This window comes from Trachemys scripta, chromosome 5 (assembly GCF_013100865.1).
Source record: "Trachemys scripta elegans isolate TJP31775 chromosome 5, CAS_Tse_1.0, whole genome shotgun sequence".
NCBI lineage: Eukaryota > Metazoa > Chordata > Testudines > Emydidae > Trachemys > Trachemys scripta.
In genome coordinates, this window is record NC_048302.1 from 12,753,201 (window position 1) to 12,772,754 (window position 19,554).

General features: G+C 47.5%; 1 protein-coding gene across 1 annotated transcript; it reads left to right on the forward strand.

Annotated features, from left to right (window-relative positions):
• The first annotated feature begins 569 nt into the window (after positions 1-569).
• Positions 570-17,537, forward strand: FAM47E (family with sequence similarity 47 member E). Its single transcript, XM_034772659.1, has 8 exons — positions 570-586; positions 2,095-2,446; positions 3,829-3,986; positions 4,673-4,826; positions 9,788-9,967; positions 12,050-12,202; positions 14,180-14,257; positions 17,379-17,537. The coding sequence occupies exons 1-8, from the start codon at positions 570-572 to the stop codon at positions 17,454-17,456; spliced, it is 1,170 nt and encodes a 389-aa protein (XP_034628550.1). The 3' UTR covers positions 17,457-17,537.
• The last annotated feature ends 2,017 nt before the right edge of the window (positions 17,538-19,554 follow it).

The following is a 19,554-nucleotide window of genomic DNA, read 5'->3' on the forward strand; positions in this document are numbered from 1 at the left end:
CGGGTGTGGCATTCGGCAGTGACGCTGTGTGTGGTGGGTGCCCATGGGGGAGTGAGGAGGCTGGCCCTGTGGGTGCAGTGTGTGAGGGGGAGCGAACAGGCCTGACTGCTGCACCACCCGTTAGAGGGAAGGCCCTGCAGCTGCTGTGCCCAGGTGGGAGGCAGGCCGTGAAGACACAAGAAGTGGCAGGCCCCGTGGCCACACTGCTCTTGGGGGAGGGCCAGGCCTGGCAGCCATGGGTGGAGAGGAAGCCTGGCCAACAGTTGTGATGCACTGGAACCAACATGATAGACATGATGGGGGTGAGGAAGAGAGGGAGGGTGGGGGGCAGATACAATAGGAAAGGGGTCAGTCAAAGCCTATGTGACAGTTACTCTGCCCAACAGCCTCTCCTACTCTTGCATGCACCCCCTGGTCACGGTCTCCTAGCAACCAGCGTTCTCAGCCTGGGTGGTTGGAGCCGGTGCTTGGAACAGAGACAGCCCTAATGTTCTGCCTTGTGGCGGTGAGGGGGAGAGGAGCACCTTGTCCCACCAACGGTCCGCAGCAGCTGCCTCCTACCTGCAGGGATGGGCTCAGCCCCGTGGTGAGCGGGGTTTGTGGGGAGGCTGTACGTCATTGCCTAGTTGTGCCCATCCTTCTGGCAAATTTACATTGGGCGTGTGAAGCTCACCCTCATGGCCCCAGGCAGACAGCAGAGCCGTTCACCATCCTGATTTGAGTGGGTGGCAAACAACAGGGCTGACAGGCCTGAGCCGCGTGCTGTTAGCAACACTCATGCCATTCCCTCTTGCTTAGTAAAGGGCCTTGTCCATGTGGCATGCCGTGTTTTCAGCATAGGACTGTGAAATAATCCTCTGCCTACTCTTACATTGTTACAGAGGGGCCCATGCTGGGATCATGCATGGAATATGCAAGACTGTCCTCAACTAGGCATGAGCCTTGCATGATCCTTGCACTTTTGTTGGCATGGGCTTATTTGATACTTATATCTGTTCTTAAATTTATAAATAGGGAAGAGTTTTTCTCCTTTCTTTAAAATGTTTTGTGACCGCTTAAGAAGGCAGGGGTTGAGCACATCTAACCAGCTATTAACATATATGAAGTGCATGAGTTTGAGTCACTATGCATGTAGTGAGTGACTTTTTTGGTAGGAAACGTGCCAGACTGAGAGACTTATAGGATTGGCATGCTCTTTGGATCCATCTATCAGCCATAATAACCCAGGCAGTGGCAGTGCAAGTCTCCTTGGCTGTTCAGTGTTTGGCCTTTCGGATGCAAATGCCCATTGCCAAATTAATGTCCATTGAGATATGGACACTTGGGTCTAAACCATTAACTCAAATCCCACAGGCCACTCAAAATATGGGGAGGACATTAGATCACTGCATTCTTTGGCCTGTTTTTTTTTAACAATGCTAAAACAATAAAATTTGTGCTTGTTTTTTAACGATACAGCATGAACCAAATTCACAGCTGGCATAAATGGGAGTGGCTCCAGGGACTTCAATGGAATCACACCTGTTCATACCCAGGGTGAATTTGGTTCAAAGTCTTCATTTTTTTTAAATCAGAGGATTTAATAAATGAATATTTGGGCTTGATTTTCAGAGCTGTTGAACAGCTGAAGCTCTCCTGGTCTTCAGCTGGAGTCCTGGCTGCTCATCATCTCTGAAAATCAGGCCAACTTTATTGACAATTCCAGGTCTGCATTTTAGGACAGACCATTTGAACATAAGCATATGGCTCTGATCTGGCAGTGGTTTGAGCATTGGCCTGCTAAATCTAGGGTTGTGAGTTCAATCCTTGAGGGAACCACTTAGGGATCTGGGGCAAAATCAGTACTTGGTTCTGCTATTGAAAGCAGGGGGCTGGACTCGATGACCTTTTGGGGTCCCTTCCAGTTCTATGAGAGAGGTATATCTCCATATATATAACACCTCCCTGTGTATTTTGCAGAGTCTCAGTCTGGCAAGGGAATGGCATGGAATGGTGAGTTCATATTTGAGCTGGACAGGTGGCAGAGATGTTACTATGCTTTGTTAAAACTCATCCCCCTTACTTTAAGCACTGACCAGCAGCATTTGGTCTCAGGTACAAGGAGAAATTGCCTTCTAAGAGCTTTCGAGAGCACAGCAACAAAGCAAAGTTCTCAGATTCTCTTAACAGCCAGCGCTGGAGATTCTTGAAAAGTGGCCTGGATGATTTCAGAAGTGGTGTCCCTGCTCCATCTGACAACATCATAATCCGTGGCACAAAGGGGCTTTTACCGATTGTTCTACCAAATAATGCATCCCAGCAGAAGGCAAGGAAAACGTTTACAAGACAGTCCAGGCTCAGTCCATTGCAGAGAGCCAGGCGGGATCACATTGCACAGACAGAACGCTGCCTGAGCCAACACCCCCTTGCGCTCTACCCTCACCTGGAAGAAAGCATCCCTCCAGAGGTAAAGTCCGCACGGTTGCTGCTGTTTTTCCTCAAGACTGAATATCCTTTTAGCATGTTTTAAATATAAAAGTAATCCAGGCCCAGCTTTTCTCATCGGGTGTTTTAAAACAATGTTATTTCCTACAAATTGAATGTCTACTAAAGCTGACTTGTCGTGGGCAGGGCCGGCTCCAGGCACCAGCTTAACAAGCAGGTGCTTGGGGCGGCCAAGGGAGAGGGTTGGCACCTGTGGCAATTCGGGGGCGGCAGGTCCCTCACTCCCTCTAGGAGCGAAGGACCTGCCACTGAACTGCCGCCGCCGATCGCGGCTATTTTTTTTTTCCAATTGCCGCTGCCGATCACAATTGCGATCGCGGCTTTTTTTTTTTTTTCCGCTTGGGGGGGCAGAAATGCTGGAGCCGGCCCTGGTCATGGGAAGGTGACCTTAAAGATAGGGAGAGACTTGAACTGACAGCAGTCACTGGCAGGCTTCTGAGACACCCTGCTAATATTCTGAGATTTGTCACACTATTTGTGTTCAGTCAGTGAACCTGCTCCCACTCAGCCATCAACATGGGCCACTATACAAAAATGGGCTCCTTTCATAGTCTACCATATGATTCCATATCTGGTAGATTATACAGCGATCAGTTGGTTTACGTCACTGGGCACACCTCCAGATATAACTGGCTGTTCCAGGGCAATGAATGGATTATCCCTCTCTTGTATTAAAATTGGCCAAAGTCTTGCCTGATGTGGGTCCTGCCCTGATCTGGACCCTGGTCTGACTCTTGAATAACTACTTTTTCCCAGAATCCTTCTTTCCTCTGCTCTGGGGTCCCTCCCAACCTCTCTTCTGTTGGGAAACAACGGGCCTAGTCAGTGCACACCTGCATTTATTATTTGGGGTGGGGGGGGGTGGTTGACACTGAAGGACTCCATGCAAGCAAGCCAGGGGCAGGGAGTGAAAGTGCATGGGAAGCATTAAGCTTTCCACTCTCAGGTGGAATAGGGGAAGGTTATCATGGTCTTTTGGAGGGAGAGGGACCAGAAGCAGGGAGATGGCAGGCCTTGTACTGGGGGCCACAGCGAACTCAGGGTGAATATATTCATCCTCAGTGGTACAGTGCAGAATGCTGAGAAGGATCATACTGCTCAAAGGTTAAGAAGCAGTAAGACAATGAAGGTGATTGTATTCATTGGGCCCTGAAAGCCCCTTGAATTTGAGGATAAATAAGGAATCCTGGCTCTGGTCATGGCAAGATCAGGTCACAGAATTGTTCATCACATGCTGATGGGGAAGCTAAGGCAGGGCACATGATCTGTAATGGGGTCTCCTATGTAGGCTCCGTGGGTGTGAGGTGTTTTTGGACATGTGCTCTTTTTTTGTTTGGCTCTCAGCTTTTCGAAGAGGTTGTGACCATCCTGGACCCGGAGATGTGCTTGCATAGTAAAGCTGGATACAAGGATCGTGACCAGGCGAGCCACACCCCTCAGCAAGAGCTGTTTCAGCTGGAGGATGGGAAAAGTAAAGAAATAAGCCCCAGGCCATCAGCACTGTGAGTACTGGACAGGACAGAGCGAGCAGCACCCAGAGCCATCTGAATCCACCTTCTGCTGCTGCCCCTTGGTTCAGTCCAGTCTCTCTCCTCTGAAATGAAATGTATTGAAAGAGAGGAGCTGAATGTTTCTGTGGGTGGGTGGTTTCCATACCCCGCCCCAGTTCAGCTTTAAAAGGTCTTGGGGACACCCCAACCTTTCTAGTAACTGGGCTCTAGCTAAACAGGAGAGCAGGCTCAGTCGATATTGAAGTCTTCTGCCTGGTTCCTCTGATGAGACACACCCAGGAGGCTTCCCAGGGCTGGCTGGCTTAGTAGGGCTTCAGCACATAAGTCTTTATGGACCTGATCCAAAGCCATTGACCCCAATGGAAAGATTCCCATAGACTCCAGTGGGCTTTGTCTCAGAACCTAGCTGCTGGTCTCCCTGCAGACCGTAAAGATCTGCACGTAAATCTCTCTGTGCTGTAGGCCTGCTGAGGGCAGCCAGCTCTATAATAAGGGGACTCTGCAGAAGAAGCAGCAGCAGTATCTTCCTTACAGAAGGAAGTATGAATTGCAAACTGGGAGCAGCAGGCACAGAGACAATTATTCAAACCCCACAGATCTGAAACCGCAGGAACGCATTTGTGCTGATGAGAGGCACTTACAGACTGCGAATAACTGTGTCATATCCATCTCTTCAGCCTCAAGCAGTCTAAAGGCAAGAGTCCATACACATGGTTTTCCAAGAAAGAGGTAGCCGCAAGAGAGAAGGCAGCCAGACGGAGGTACGTTCCTCCCCTTGATGAGAACGTAAAGCAAGTGACTAAGGAGTTTTGTGACTGGGTTGCTTCTTGGGTAAGTTGAAAACCAAAACCCTCCTATCCCAGCAGTCCAGTAATGACTTGGGCTAATGTTTTCAGACTTGGGTACCCGAAGGGCATCTACATCCTAAGTGGGTCCCTCAGCTAACATGCCCTGAGCACTACAGCTTCCACAGACGGCAATGGGAGATGCGGATGCTCAGCACCTCTTGAAAGATATAGGCCCAACTTCCATTGACAGTCACTGGGAGTTTGGAGCCTAACTCCCATAGTCGCTTTTGAAAATCCCAGCCTCAATATGGTTTTAGGTGCTTAACCTGAGGCACCCAAGTCTGACAATGTTAACCCTTATTCTGCTTTTACAGAAGTGTAATTGAAGTAGCCCAAATGCAAAGCAAACCACAAATCAGTTTATTCTGTAAGTCTGCCAAGTCCATCTGTTTACTCAAGCATTTGCCTGAGAGACGTGTGGAGGGGGAGTTATTGGTTAGATTTAACTGCATCATTTTGGAGTCAGGGCCAATTTTTTTGATTGACAGTGACTCAGCAATTCAGGCATTGGTTTTAGTGAACACAGGTTACTATGATGGACACAGTTTAAAAATGTGCAAATAAATATCGGCACATTCCCTTTCTCCAAATTCTAACTTGAGTGTTACTGCAGCACCACAAATGTCAGTGGGATCAGGTGGGTTTAAGATAGGGCAGAGTTTGGGGAATGCTTCTGGCATGGCTCTCTATGAGCTGAGGGGTGAAAACATTATCTACACGCCATGCCTGGGATTTTAAATAGCACTGGCCTAACTCGGCTTCCATTGAAGTCAATGGTAAAGATTCCATTGACCGCCATGGGAACAGAGTTAGGACAATGGTGAATGCTTTTGAAAATCCCATCCCAAGTGCTTTCAGACCTGGGGTACTTGGTTACGCTTTCACTGAAGTCAGCGGCCAAAGTCCCATGAACTTCAACGGGAGCAAGAGCAGGCCCCTGGATTCTGAATAGTTACATAGCAGTGTTCAGACATACTCTTATAGTGTGCCACTTAATACAGAGAGGTCTTGGATAACCAGGAATTTCACAGCATCTTCTCACTGTGGCTATCTATATCTGTGGATCTAAGTCAGACTGTAGTCTCCAGACCAGACCAGTGCCTGCTTTGTCTTAAGAGTCCATCTTCTGTCAAAGACCAAACTCTCTCCTTTGAGTCTCACCTATGTCATGGGAATTGAAGGCTTTAAGTAGAGTCATTTGCTAGCCTGGTTTATGTTATCGTTTGCTCAGTCATTCAAAAAGCTCAATAGAAATACATTTGTTTTGCAGAAAACAATGTCAGTGTTTCTCTGGATTCATGCTAGTCGCTTTAATATGTACAAATAGTAAAATACCAGCTTCAATCCTTGACTGCACTGAGCGAGACAAAGGTGGCTCAGAGTTCTCCTGATCCTGCGACTAGTGGCTTCTGGCTCAAAAATAGAGAAGTCTAAGAGTTGTTCGGATATGGCCAGTTTGAAATGGCTCCTGAGAAGCCGTTTTGCTGGGGAGGGTTGGCGGGAGCACAGCATGTTACAGTCCTGCCCTTGACACAACCCTCTACACCAAGCAGGAGGCTGGGAATTCCCCAGTGCCAGGGAAAGGTATCTGTCTGCTTTATGATGTCCGAGGGACTGAAGATCTGACCCATTGTGTCAACAAATCCTTCGAAAATCATGTATGTCAATAGCCTTGTGAAGGGTCTCAGGACAGAGACCGTAAAGGGAAATACGGTTACCTTATGAGACCCACTAGACCTACTGTACGATAACAAACCATCTGGTGGCATGTGTCTTCCCTCCAATTCCAAATGCGGATTATGTTTAAATGCCCCCATGGTGCATCTGAGAAAGGAATTCCCTAGAAATGAGACTGTAAGGAGTGAATACCCTCTACTGCACGGCAGCAGCCATTAGCTAAAAATACCTTTGCCTTGCTGCAACGGAGCTCATGTCTACCTGCTTATAGAATGAGGCTCTGTTTGCAAAATAACCCTTGACTCCTATCACCGGGGGTGTGTAAAGCTTGATAAGGGGACAAAAGGCCACCGTGTCGGCACCTGTTGCGCTGGAAACACAGCAAAATTTCTATGTGAGCAGTGCTGGAGGAAGACAGGGCCACTGGGGACAGATGGACCCTTTGTTTCCGGGCTGCTAAGAGGTTGATTGCAAACAAGGGAGGGTAAAATACAAGGTTGCAAGGAGTGGACCCTGTTCCCCAGTCCTGCCTCATGGAAAGCACTGAGGTACTGAGTACCCACAGGTCCTGCTATTATTATTTACTTGTATTATTGTGGCGCCGAGGAGCTCCAGTCATGGACTAGGCCCCATTGGTGCTGTCCAAACTCAGATTTCACTGGGAGCTGTGAGTGCTCAATGCCTCTCAAAATCAGGGCATGAGTGTTTTGTCATTGACTTCAAAGGGAGCAGGAGCAGGCCCAAAGCCTGGAGCAGAACATGCCCCAGAATTGTGTGCATGGAGGGCTGTCTATACACAGATTCCTCGTCTTGCTCTGCTTGAAATGGGGGCAGAGGAGTGGGATAAGCCATCTCTTCAGCACTGTTCCCACCCTCCTTCCGGGATCCTCAAAGGGCTCTCCATGGGGTTATGAATTGGTCCTCATGGGGACAAATTTGGGAGTTTGAGCTGGGGGTGGGGCTAGGGAAGCCGCTTTGTGATTACAGCAGTGCAGATTACTAGGAAGAGGTACTGCAGCTCCCCCCTGTATTACTGTTAACAGAGAGCCCCTCTTTGCTGGAGAACCCCTTTAAGGAGGATCATGGGGGCAGCTGTGTCCAGGGGAGGCCTTGGGAGTATAGACCCATTAGGAGCTCCAGGAACTCCTGAGATCTAGAGTCAGTTGGATTCACATGGCCCTGCCCTCCTGTGGATCTTGGGATCTGCTGGGTGCAGATCCATCCCTCTATCCTGTGGAGCCCAGCCCAGTCATGGAATCATCGGTCTTACTAGGCGCCCCATTACTGCCATATCTGAGCAGGAAGTCGGATTTCCTTGCAATGCCCCCTCCCCAAGGGGACCGTAGCCAAGTTTTCCGTTCCCGAGGCCTGTGTCCACAGGTCTTTCCATGGAACGGGGAGCCCTGACCCCCCCAAGCACCTGCAACTCCCAATAATTTCAACTCAGCACTTCCCAGGATTTAGCCCAGTATGGAAAATAGATGTTCCAGTAGCTGTTCAGAAGGAAGGGCAGATGTCCAGCATCCCTGTAACTGTGCGGCTGCTTATCCCAGCAGCGGTATCTTCAGTTATCCGGCGTGGCTCTTCGCTCCGTCCCCTCTAAGAAGCAGAGTAGGAGTGTGATCAAGCAATGCCGTCACTTTCCTAGCACACTAAGCCATTGTTTCATGTGACAGAGACTCTCACATGATCTGATGTTTTCTGTATTCATTGTGGCCAAGTGCTATTGCTTTAAAATTGGGATTGAAATGGACAGGATAGTATTAGGGAGCAGGATTGGGAAATGCGATATGAGAAATGTGGGCTGCATTGGCCATTCTACCTCTGTCCTCGCCCCTGACATTGAAGTGTGCCAAGGAGTGCTCAGAGGCTAGCCATTCTCTGCCTTCCCCACTGTGCCCGGTCCCCGGACTTTAAGAGAACGCCATGGTAGGCACTAGACCTGTCAATCTCAGGAGACTGTATGCCTAGCACCGCCCTTGTATCCCACTCAGAGCACAAATGGCCTTCAGTGACCTGTTTCAAAATAGAAACCAGACCAGGAGTTACAGAATCTTTGACCCCTGTGTTGCAGTGTGTCATGTGCTCACGTCTTGTTTTACTGTATAGCTGAGCTGACTGGGTGGGGAAGGACTTTTTCTGGTCAGAGCAGCACATGGTAAAGGGACCTTTGACATACTTCTTGAATTCCTACACCAGGAAAGCAAAGAGGAACTAAGAAGAACCATTTCAAAGAGGGGCATGGTGACTTAGCATCACAAGAAGTTGTGTCCCAAGGCGTGTGATGCAAGACTTGGTTTCAGTCTCTGGAAGCCCCTAATCTTCTAGTCTAATGTGGATCTGTCTCCAGGAAACAGCATTAGTTCCTGGGGGAAAAAAGCACTTTCTGCCTGTTTAGGAATCTAGGCTGGGATTTTCACAAGCACGCAAGAGAGTTTGGTACCCATATCACACGGCACGTCAGTGGGAGTTGGGCACCTCTAAGCAGGCCTGGTTCTTAGTCTCCGGGTCCCTCATCAAATGACCTGCCTGCTCTGAGATAAGAGGTGAGGCTGACCCCCGATTCCCTTAAAGCAGTGGTTCTCAACCAGGGGTACACGTACCCTTGGCAATACGCGGAGTGCTTCCAGGTGGTACATCAGCTCATCTAGCTATTTGCCTAGTTTTACAACAGGCTCCATAGAAAGCAGTAGCGACGTGAGTACTAAAATTTCATACAGACAATGACTTGTTTATACCGCTTTGTATACCATACACTGAAATGTAAGTACAGTATTTATATTCCAATTGATTTACTTTATAATTATATAAAACGAGAAAGTCAGCCATTTTTCAGCAATAGCGTGCTGTGACACTCTTGCATTTTGATGTCTGATTTTGTAAGCAAGTAGTTTTTAAGTAAAGTGAAACTTGGGGGTACCCAAGACACATCAGACTCCTGAAAGGGATACAGTAGTCTGGAAAGGTTGAGGACCACTGCCTTAAAGGGCCAGCTCACAGCATGTAACAGGATTCAATCCTACTGAGCAGGGCAGATAACAGATTGGTAATGATCTGCCTAAAGAGATAACAGCTGTTGGTAACCACTGTCCTGGGCCAGGCTGGAACTGGTGCTGGGCAATGGTGCCTGTCCCCAATCTGCTGAACATCTAGCTCTCTACCAGTATTTTGTAAATATTTCCCCCACCCCCCAAGTGTGGTGTGTTTGACAACGTCAGGAACTGCCTCCTGCTACCTCCTAATGGTGCACTTGGCGTATTATTGCAGGGAGGAGAACATTATAACCTCGATGAAGATACCATCATGAGGCTGTTTGATACCGGTTTTGAAACCAAGCCCACGCTGACTATGCCTGTGGAAGTGGTGGAGATAAACAATGTGCCACCGGAGCTGAGAAAACGTCTGGGGGTTTCATCCTCCCTGAAAGCTATAAAGGGTCCTCCTAAGGTAAGCAGGCCAGGGAAAACTAAACAAGCTGCATCTGCAGCTCTTATTAACTTCAATGGGAGTTCAGGGTGCTCAGCACCTCCCAGGCCCTATATTTTGTACTGTGTTATGTTATCTTAGTCTTAGCCATTTATACTGCCACGCACTACCATAGTGTCTGAGCGCCTTCCACATCAAATCAATGGCAGTGTCCATAATTCTATACTCTGTCTATGATCAGCAATCAAATCTATATTACTTCTAGTATGTATTAGCTAGTATTTCATTCTGCTTCTCTGTTATTCGCTATCACAGTTGGGACTGATTCTTCCATTCTACTGCATGCAAAACTACCATTGTCCTCAGTGGAACAAAAGTGGGTTTGGGACCACTTTCATTATGTTTCTAAAACAACTGGCAAGAGATGACCTGTAAAATGATATTTGCTATTGTGCCTAGGAAGAGAAATATCGGATTCAGCAGAAACTGCAGGGCATACATATTAGATTTGATCTCTCTTATTTTGAGCTGTTTCTACTAGACTTCAACAGGGAATTTTCACGGCCATAGTAAATGACTTTTATCTTGCAGTGTCTCATATTCCTCCTTTCAAGCCTACTAGGTCCCCAGTCATTGAATGGGGAGCCCACTAGCCATGTGGAAGGGCATGGCTTGTGCTTTACTTACCCCATCATCTGAGTCCCCGTGAGAAACAACTCACCTCTCCAGTGGTTGCCTCCAAGCTTTTAATGGCAGAAAACGTAAAGAATATATAGCCCCCAGGAGATCATTCCGAGAGCTTGTACTGATTACAGAACTCTGATACTAACGCCAGATTTGCTAGTTTTGTTTCCATGTGTTCCTCTCCTTTTCATTGGGTCATCATTAGAAATTCTCTCCTTGGACAAGAATCGGGGTCAGAGGGAAGGGAGAATATTGATCCTCAAAAGCCCGTTTTACAAAAACCAAAGGAAATAGTCTCTCCACTATATAAGGGGTGCGGAGCTTTTTATGCAGACTAATGGTCTTGAAATGCCACCTGCTGGCCATTCTGTAATGTCGCATACAACGAGGAGAGACATCTATACTCATATTCATAATCCTTGAAAACAGTCTGATTTTTAAAGTAGTATAATAAGGAAATATGTTAATTCTGCAAGGTGATGCTTTGTCACCTCCTATAGCATGAACATGTGTCAATAAGGTTGTCTCCATCCTGCCCTTGCTATGTCATTAAATTGGCAGCAGGTCCTGGTATGAAAAGGTTGAGAACCACAGCTTTAATCAGTGGTCAGACAACCCCAGGGCGTAGACAATGTTAATTCCCAAGGGCTCTATCAGGATCTACGTGCAAGTTTTTGCACAGGCTGACTATGTTGGGGGACCGGTGTTTGAGATAAAGAGTTTTGCAAGCTGCTGTTAGGTGTTGGGATATTTTGTGTTACTCTATTTTTGGTGCACCTTTGGGCAGCCCTTCTGCTCAATGTAGATGAGTGCAGGAGAGTGAATGGAAAAGGATAACTTTCTTCCTCGCTAATTCATTTCAGCTGAAGCCCCTCCCACAGCTCCATGTGCTCTTCTTCCTTTCCACTCTACTCCCCGCATAGATTTTGCCCCTCTGTTTCGCTTTCTATTTTATTATTGAGGAATATTTCCAAGGGAAACTGACAGCTTCTAGTTAAACCTGAATTCCTGTCTATGTCCTTGTCTATGAGAAAGAACAACTCACTAGTATAGAGATGTAGGTAGGAGAACATGGAGAGAATGATTTACTATCCGAAGTCTAATGAATAGTAGAAGAATCAATGGTGATGAAAATTAGTACTTTTTATTATATTGCTATTGCTAGGGGTAGCTAGTGAAACACCTCACACTTATATAGCAGTAATAGGACTTACATCTGCTATAGGTAGCAGAAAGGGACACAATTGACTCCATCTTGCACTCACCACTATGGTACCTGAGCACCTGATCTCATCCATCGACCAGGGCTGCCATTCCAGCTAGTAGAGGGCAGTGGTTTGCATACACATTGTGGGAGGTGAGTCAGACCTACAAACATGATTAGAGGATATTCCTCATTATTATGATTTTATTGTGCAGGGTGGCTACCAGCCCAAATGGGAGAAGATCAGGTATGGAGCCTGGTACCTTGACCCAAAAACGTGGAGAAAACAGAGAGTAAATGAGCCTTTAGAGGATCCCAAAGCAGCAGCTGATGCCATTCAGAATTTAAGGAAGCGGTTTAGTGAAAAGGTACTGCCTCTCTGGAATCTCAGTGGTGACATTCTCATCCTAGTTCAAGGCTGCAGAACATAGGTTGTTACTGGAACACGCCTGCACACCATATGCTATCTGACTCAGTTCTAGTGGGAGGGGAATGGTTCATATCACCCACCCTCCTGACTATTATTATTATTGATTATTTGCATTTTTTGTGACAGTAGGAGGCCCCAATCATGGATCATGGCCTCACAGCTCAGCACTGTAGAAGCACAACAAATAGACAATTGTACAAACTCCCATGATCCATCCCAGGTGGGGGCACAACAGCGCCTTGTGTAAGTGCTGAGTTCAAAAGAAGACCTAAAAGCCAGTCACAATGTTTATTTCAAAGGGTTCTAGTTTCATGTCCATTTAATGCTGATGAAAAATGTTTCTCTCTGCTTCCAGGCATCTCAAGACCAGATTAAACGCCTTTCACATTTGGCAGTAAAAATTCACTCCCAGTCTGAGACTAAGCATGTACAATTCCAGCTCAGAAGGAATTATTGTTAATCACAGTCTCAACCCACGTAAACAAAGGGTCAATTTCATCAGTGTTATAAGCAGGCCCAATTCTATGGTCTTGTTGACACTAAAGAATCACATAGTTGCAGCCTTATCAGAGACTAGGATCTGGCCGAAAGACTTGTTCATTTGTAGTCTTAACTATCCCAGGAAGGCCATGTGTGTTAACCTGCTATCTGGTCAAATTCCATCTATGAATTTGACTTCCTAAATTCCTTCTGCATTTTTAACTGGAGATGGTATTTTTCTCCACTTCCTGGACCAATCTGTGGTATAGCTTTGTTGTGCAATATTAAATAATTGGTGTGCTTCATCCCAGAGATGGCTGATTGTCAGTGATGGGGGAAGTGGTCTCTATATATCTTACCTACCTCAGAGGGGTATGTATATGGTGAGGTAAAAGAAGTTAATGAATTCAAAATTCATTTAGCTATTCAGACAGAAGTGCTATAGAAATATTTATAATAATTGCATATATTATTTATTATTATCAAATTGATAAACAGAGACTTCTTCATTTTGCAACTATTTCCTTTTCCTTTTTTTTTAGTTTTTAGTTCTAGCAAATAAGTGTAGAAGTAAGATGTACATCAGCCTCTCAAAGGCCTGAGATTAAAGAAGTTAAAATTGATACACTTTCTCATCCGACTAAAGGGCTGCACTTTCTGAGTAAACTTGAAAAGCTTAACACTTCAAGAGACAGAATAAACAGGGGTACCCTACTCATAAAAGTGAGGGTGGTTGGATAGTTTTGGTTTGCAGAATTTGAATAAAGAAATATCAGTCCTGTTGTTTTTGCTTTAAAATGTGAGAAGGTGGCAGGTTCTAGAACTTGGCATAATGATGCAGAGATTTTCTGCGGACTCGCTCTCCTGGACAATTTCAGTCTTATCAGCTCTAACCCAGCAGTCTGAAAAGGTTTGAGTGTCTGGTAGGGGCAGGAGAGCTTGTGGGGGAAAAGCCCAAGGAACAACGGAGTTCAGAAGAAAGCTTTGTCTTTTTGTTATTATTTCAGTTAACAATAAATGTGAACCTCAGAGTGGGAGTAATTTTGGACCATGTCTCATGTGTGTATGTTGTGATAAGAGCTGGGTGGGAATTCCAGATGGTTACAACAACTTTACAAAATAATCCCTAGTAATTAGTGACTTGCTACAACACTCACTGAAAAATGACATACTGTCTCGTCGCAATTCAGTGCTTATGAAACACCTGGATTGCCGTAAAAATAGCAAATCAGAAATTATCTCTTGAATGAACTACAATGCATGAGATTAATTAGAAATGGAGTTTACCATATTTGTGAGACTTTCACGGAAATAACCTTCCCTGTCCCTTTCTTGCTTTGTTGACTTGTTGTATGAATGAGGGCATGAAAAAACAAATAAATCTGTGAGATTTATTCTTGAGTGTTCCCTTAATTTGGTTTGGAAATTCTCCTAGGAGGCAGAGGTCATGCAGCTCCATGGAACACATGCTTTTAAGGAATTCCTCGAAAGGAAGGGCTACCGGAAGCCTGAGGTAAGTCAGTGAGAGCGTAACAAGCCCATTGATGTGAACAGTAGCAATGACAGACCGGGATGCCTCTGGCCCTGTGCACTCTGGGAAAAGAGATGTGCTCAGTGCATCTTGGTTTAAGCATCAATGTTTCTAGCCCAGTGTAACTGACCAGGGTTGACAAGGATGGCTAATCTTAGAGCCCTGTGAGAACCATGTTATAAAACCATGCTGTACACAACCTAGCGAGGAACACTACAGTCCTTACCACATCAGGGTACCATGATACAGCTGTTACTGAACTGTGCTCTTAGCCCTGGGGCCAAATTCAGACCTGATTATGGCAAGGGGTGGAAGTTCACCAAAGCCAAACACCAGCCCTATCGGGTCTCAATTTGGCCTCAAGGCTGTAAAATAGCTTCAGGTAGACCAGTTCTTGTTCAAAACAACTCACACTGGTCAGGGAACCTAGGCTTGACCCCTGCTGGCAACGATGGCATTGAAACATGGTAGCAGCGAGCGCAGTTTGGACGGGGATGGTGAAGGCTGCACGAGACACCTCAGCAGGACATGCTGCAAGATAGTGTTTCGTCATGGCCATTCTCAACCCAACAAAGAGCCCTCCTCATAGGCCATTCATTCAGAGCTCGACAAGGAAGGCCAGGCCTTAGACTGCCCCATGGCTCATTGCATCTAATGGTGCACTCATCGCTTGCCAAGAAGTAACCATTGTCTTTTCTACTTAACCCTTTGGCTGCAGCATCCTCCACAGTTTCCACGCTGTGGCTGAAAGCAGAATCATTTCCAAGTGCTGGATTTCCACTGGAGGTCATCAGTTCACAGGGATGGGCCTGGTACATGGGTGAGGCAGCACTGGAAGTGTTTTGCTCAGTGGAAATTGGTGCCGTCAGGCAGTCAATAGGCAAAGAAGACACATCCCCTTTAGAGGTGTCTGGGACTCCCCAGGAAACGTTGGGATTTTGCACGTCATCTGGTGCCTGGGACTCATCTTGACCATATTATACACATTTATATATGATAGGTTAGGTCTGGCCCCTGGGCCAAACATTGTGACAGGCTGGCACTGAATGTCGCCAAATCAGTCACCTTCGAAGAAAAATGGAGAGATGGAGGCAAAAAGAAGAAAACGAAGTGGGTGACAGACCAGACAGGAAGAAGCAAAGCTAGAAAAGCTGCAGGTGAAGATGGAAAGAAGGCTGCAGAACAGAGCTGGTCCCTCCCCTATATCTGTCAATAAAAACCCTTCTTATCACCTACACAAATAAACGATATTCACACCATCCTGGATTCAGATGGTTTGGCTTGCACATTTTTGCCCCCACCTCAATTATGGTCAGCATTCCTCTGATCTCCCCTCTCTGTGTTGTGTTCCTCTTCTTGGCCTTACCATCTGTTCATTCATCCTCTTTCTGCTCACCTTCCCATTCTTAGAGTCCGCTCCTTTCTTCCTGGGTCTTGCCCCTCCTAGCCCAGGCTCCCTGCTTCCAGATGAGTTTCTCTTCTCCCTCAGTCTGAGGTCAGTCTCCCTATTCCTCTTTGGTACTCTAATCCCAAGGCAGAGTTTCCCTTTCACCCCTTCCCACACCGGAATAGGTTCCATTAGCTACCTCATGCAGAAGATCCACGTCTTTCTGCTCCTAGTTGTGCCCCCTCATCCCAATCAGCCCCAGAGTCCCTCTCTACACCCCATCAGCTAGACCTGGGTGTTGTCAGGGCCGGCTCCAGGCACCAGGCAACCAAGCACATGCTTGGGGCGGCACCTGGTAAGGGGCGGCGGGGGGAGTGCGGCGCGGCATTCGGCGGGGGGGGGGGGGGGGGGGGGGGGGGGCGCGGCGCGGGGGGGGGGGCTCGCGGGGCGGCGCTTTTTTTTGCTGCTTGGGGCAGCAAAAAAGTTAGAGCCGGCCCTGGGTGTTGTGTTTCTTGTTCCTGGTGGATTGGGGAAGTGAAGTCTGCAGTGATGCCTCAGGAGGCTTTGTGGTGCTGGCAGCCAGCAGTGTGAAGGGGGAGAAGGGATGAGGGAGATGCAAGCAGCTAGGTGTGGGAAGACAGCAGAAGTTGGCAGGAGAAGGTGGGCTGGAGCTAGGGCAGTAAGGTGGCAGGTGGGGCTCTCATTAGACTCAGCAGATCAGGCATGGCTGCGCTGTCACACCGCTTTGTGGGTTCAGCAGGAGGAGAGCCAGATTATGTTGACTAAACCACCGAGCACAAGGCCTGGGAAGGGGAAAAGCAAGGGGAGAAAGGGGACCATAAACAGCAGAGAAAACAGCATGATTCCTGAGAAATCAGACTGTGACCTGGTCATGGGTCCCTTTCCCCCTAATTCTTGTGCTCTCTTTCACCTCTCCCTTTGCGCTCAGTGGTTGTGCCTCATTGAACCAAAACAGGGCAAACAACATGGTGTCCTTTCCCTGCCCTGGACCAGCAGCCATTGGCTTTGTTCCATGTGCCAGGTCAGTAAGGCAGCATTTCAGCGGATAAGCCAGGCTGTCTCCTCCTCCCACAGCTCCTACCCCTCCCCAGAGAAGCAACGACCTCTGAGGAAACTGTGTGTGTGTGTTTTGCTAGGACACTGTCATGGACAGAGAGATCTGATTAGTTCCCCAGGCCCGAGGCGCTGACTCCCTGTAAAAAGCAGCAGGAAATAAGGCTGGATCTGGGCCAAAGGCCATTGGAGCTGCATACTCTCAGCCCGGTTCCCAGTGAACAACTGTCCACATCACAGAAGCCACCCCCACAGCTGGCACTAATTGGCTTCCCTGTTCAGGGGATCTCAGTGGAGAGAGCAAAAAGTGGAGGAGCTATGGGAGCTGAGCTGCCCTCTGACCTATCAAGATGCTCTGGCTCGCTCAGGATGGGGTTGGCGCATGACTGCATGGGAAGCTTCCATCACCATTGCCCATGTGGTACCTATGGAGACAAAGAAGTTTGATGGCCCCGGAGACTGCATTCATGCACCTTCCAACAGCTCCGTGTCTCATGCCATTAAAAACAAAGATCTGTATTAAAGCACTAAGCACACTGGTGTCTTGATCCTCTTGACTTGTTCTTTTATATCTTGTAGCCAGTAGCTGGCCATTTAAATGCATTCCTAGTAACTGTATTTTAAATCTCTGTTTTCCTTTAGTTTCTTCTGCAGATGCTGGCTGCAAAGGATGGTAAAGGAGCAAAAGAGGGGACATCAAAGGGCCTTAAAAAGACATAAGGAGCAGAGGGCAGGTTTTTTCTCCACACTCGTTAATTAATGCAGAGCTCTGACTTTGTTAACTCACATTTGTTTCCTCTAAATAAACCGTTCTGAAGGCTCCCGTAATGGTCATTTCTAAGTTGTGTTGATTTGGTTTCTTTCCACCTTCCTCAGAAATTGCTCATCAAATATATTTGAAACAGAACCACTTGGGCCACCAGTTTAGTTTCAGAGGGGTAGCCGTGTTAGTCTGTATCAGCAAAAAGAATGAGGAGTCCTTGTGGCACCTTAGAGACTAACAAATTTATTTGGGCATAAGCTTTCGTGGGCTAAAGCCCACTTCATCGGATGCATGCAGTGGAAAATACAGTAGGAAGATATATATATACAGAGAACATGAAAAAATGGGTGTTGCCATACCAACTCTAATGAGACTAATCTCTAAGGTGGGCTATTATCAGCAGGAGAAAAAAAACCTTTGTAATGATAATCAGGATGGCCCATTTCAAACAGTTGACAAGAAGGTGTGAGTAACAGTAGGGACAGATTGACAGAGCCAGAAGAATACCCAGAAGTCACCCACTTCACGACAGGCCCAACAAAGAACGTAACAGAACCAGGGCCGGCGCTTCCACTAGGCAACCCTAGGTGGTCATCTAGGGCGGCAGGATTTGGGGGGTGGCATTTTGCCGCCCTTGGCGGAAATTTGGCGGTGGGGGGACCTTCCGCTCCGGGCCTTCGGCGGAAATTCGGCAGCGGGTCCTTCACTCGCTCCGGGACCCGCTGCCGAAGTGCCCCGAAGACGCGGAGTGGCAGGACCCCGCCGCCGAAGACCCCAGGCTCCCTGAATGCTCAGAGGAGGAGTGCTGCCACCCCACTCCTGAACAGAACACCAATAGCCATCTCCTTCAGCCCTCAACTAAAACCTCTCCAGCGCATCAACAAGGATCTACAACCTATCCTGAAGGACGATCCCTCACTCTCACAGATCTTGGGAGACAAGCCAGTCCTTGCTTACTGACAGCCCCCCAAACTGAAGCAAATACTCACCACCAACCACACACCACACAACAAAAACACTAACCCAGGAACCTATCCTTGCAACAAAGCCCGATGCCAACTCTGTCCGCATATCTATTCAAGGGACACCATCATAGGACTTAACCACATCAGCCACAGCATCAAGGGCTCGTTCACCTGCACATCTACCAATGTGATATATGCCATCATGTGCCAGCAATGCCCCTCTGCCATGTACATTGGTCAAACCGGACAGTCTCTACACAAAAGAATAAATGGAAACAAATCAGACGTCAAGAATTATAACTCAAAAACCAGTCGGAGAACACTTCAACCTCCCTGGTCACTCAATAACACACCTAAAAGTCACAATACTCCAACAAAAAAACCTTCAAAAACAGACTCCAACGAGAAACTGCAGAACTGGAATTAATTTGCAAACTGGACACCATTAAATTAGGCTTCAATAAGGACTGGGAGTGGATGGGTCATTACACAAAGTAAAAACTATTTCCCCATCTTAATTTTCCCCCTTACTGTTACTCACACCTTCTTGTCAACTGTTTGAAATAGGCCATCCTGATTATCACTACAAAAGTTTGTTTTCACTTGGGGTAGTGGATCCCAGACGCAGGGTAGCTGGCCTGGCTGCTCAGCCATGCTAAGAGTTGGCTTGGAGGCACTGTTACATTCTGAAGATTTCAGCTCGTCTCTGCTGCGCTGTGATAACTAGGCGTTTTACCCAGCATGCCACAGTTATTTATGAGGTGTATGAAAGTAGCGCCACAAGGCCCCAGTCAAGCCTGAGGGGCCCTATTGTGCTAGGGTAGGTGCTGTACAAATGTGAAATAAGAGACATTCTCTGCCCCAAGGAGCTCACAGTCGCCTAGACGAGGGAAGCATTATTGTCCCTCTCTAGGGTTACCATACTTAACAAATAAAAAAAGAGGACCCTCCACGGGGTCCTGGCCCCGCCCATTTCCCACCCCCTTCCCCGCACCAACCCCGCCCTAACTACGCCCCTCCTCCCTCCCACTCCCAGCCACGCGGAAAGGGCTGCCCGAGTGCTACCGGCTTCACGGTTTGCCAGGCAGCC

Excerpts from the sequence above, each read along its gene's own strand:
- FAM47E (XM_034772659.1), top strand. Across the intron at positions 4,827-9,787 it reads GTGACTGGGTTGCTTCTTGG|GGAGGAGAACATTATAACCT; the intron begins GTAAGTTGAAAA and ends GTATTATTGCAG. Across the intron at positions 9,968-12,049 it reads CTATAAAGGGTCCTCCTAAG|GGTGGCTACCAGCCCAAATG; the intron begins GTAAGCAGGCCA and ends TTTATTGTGCAG.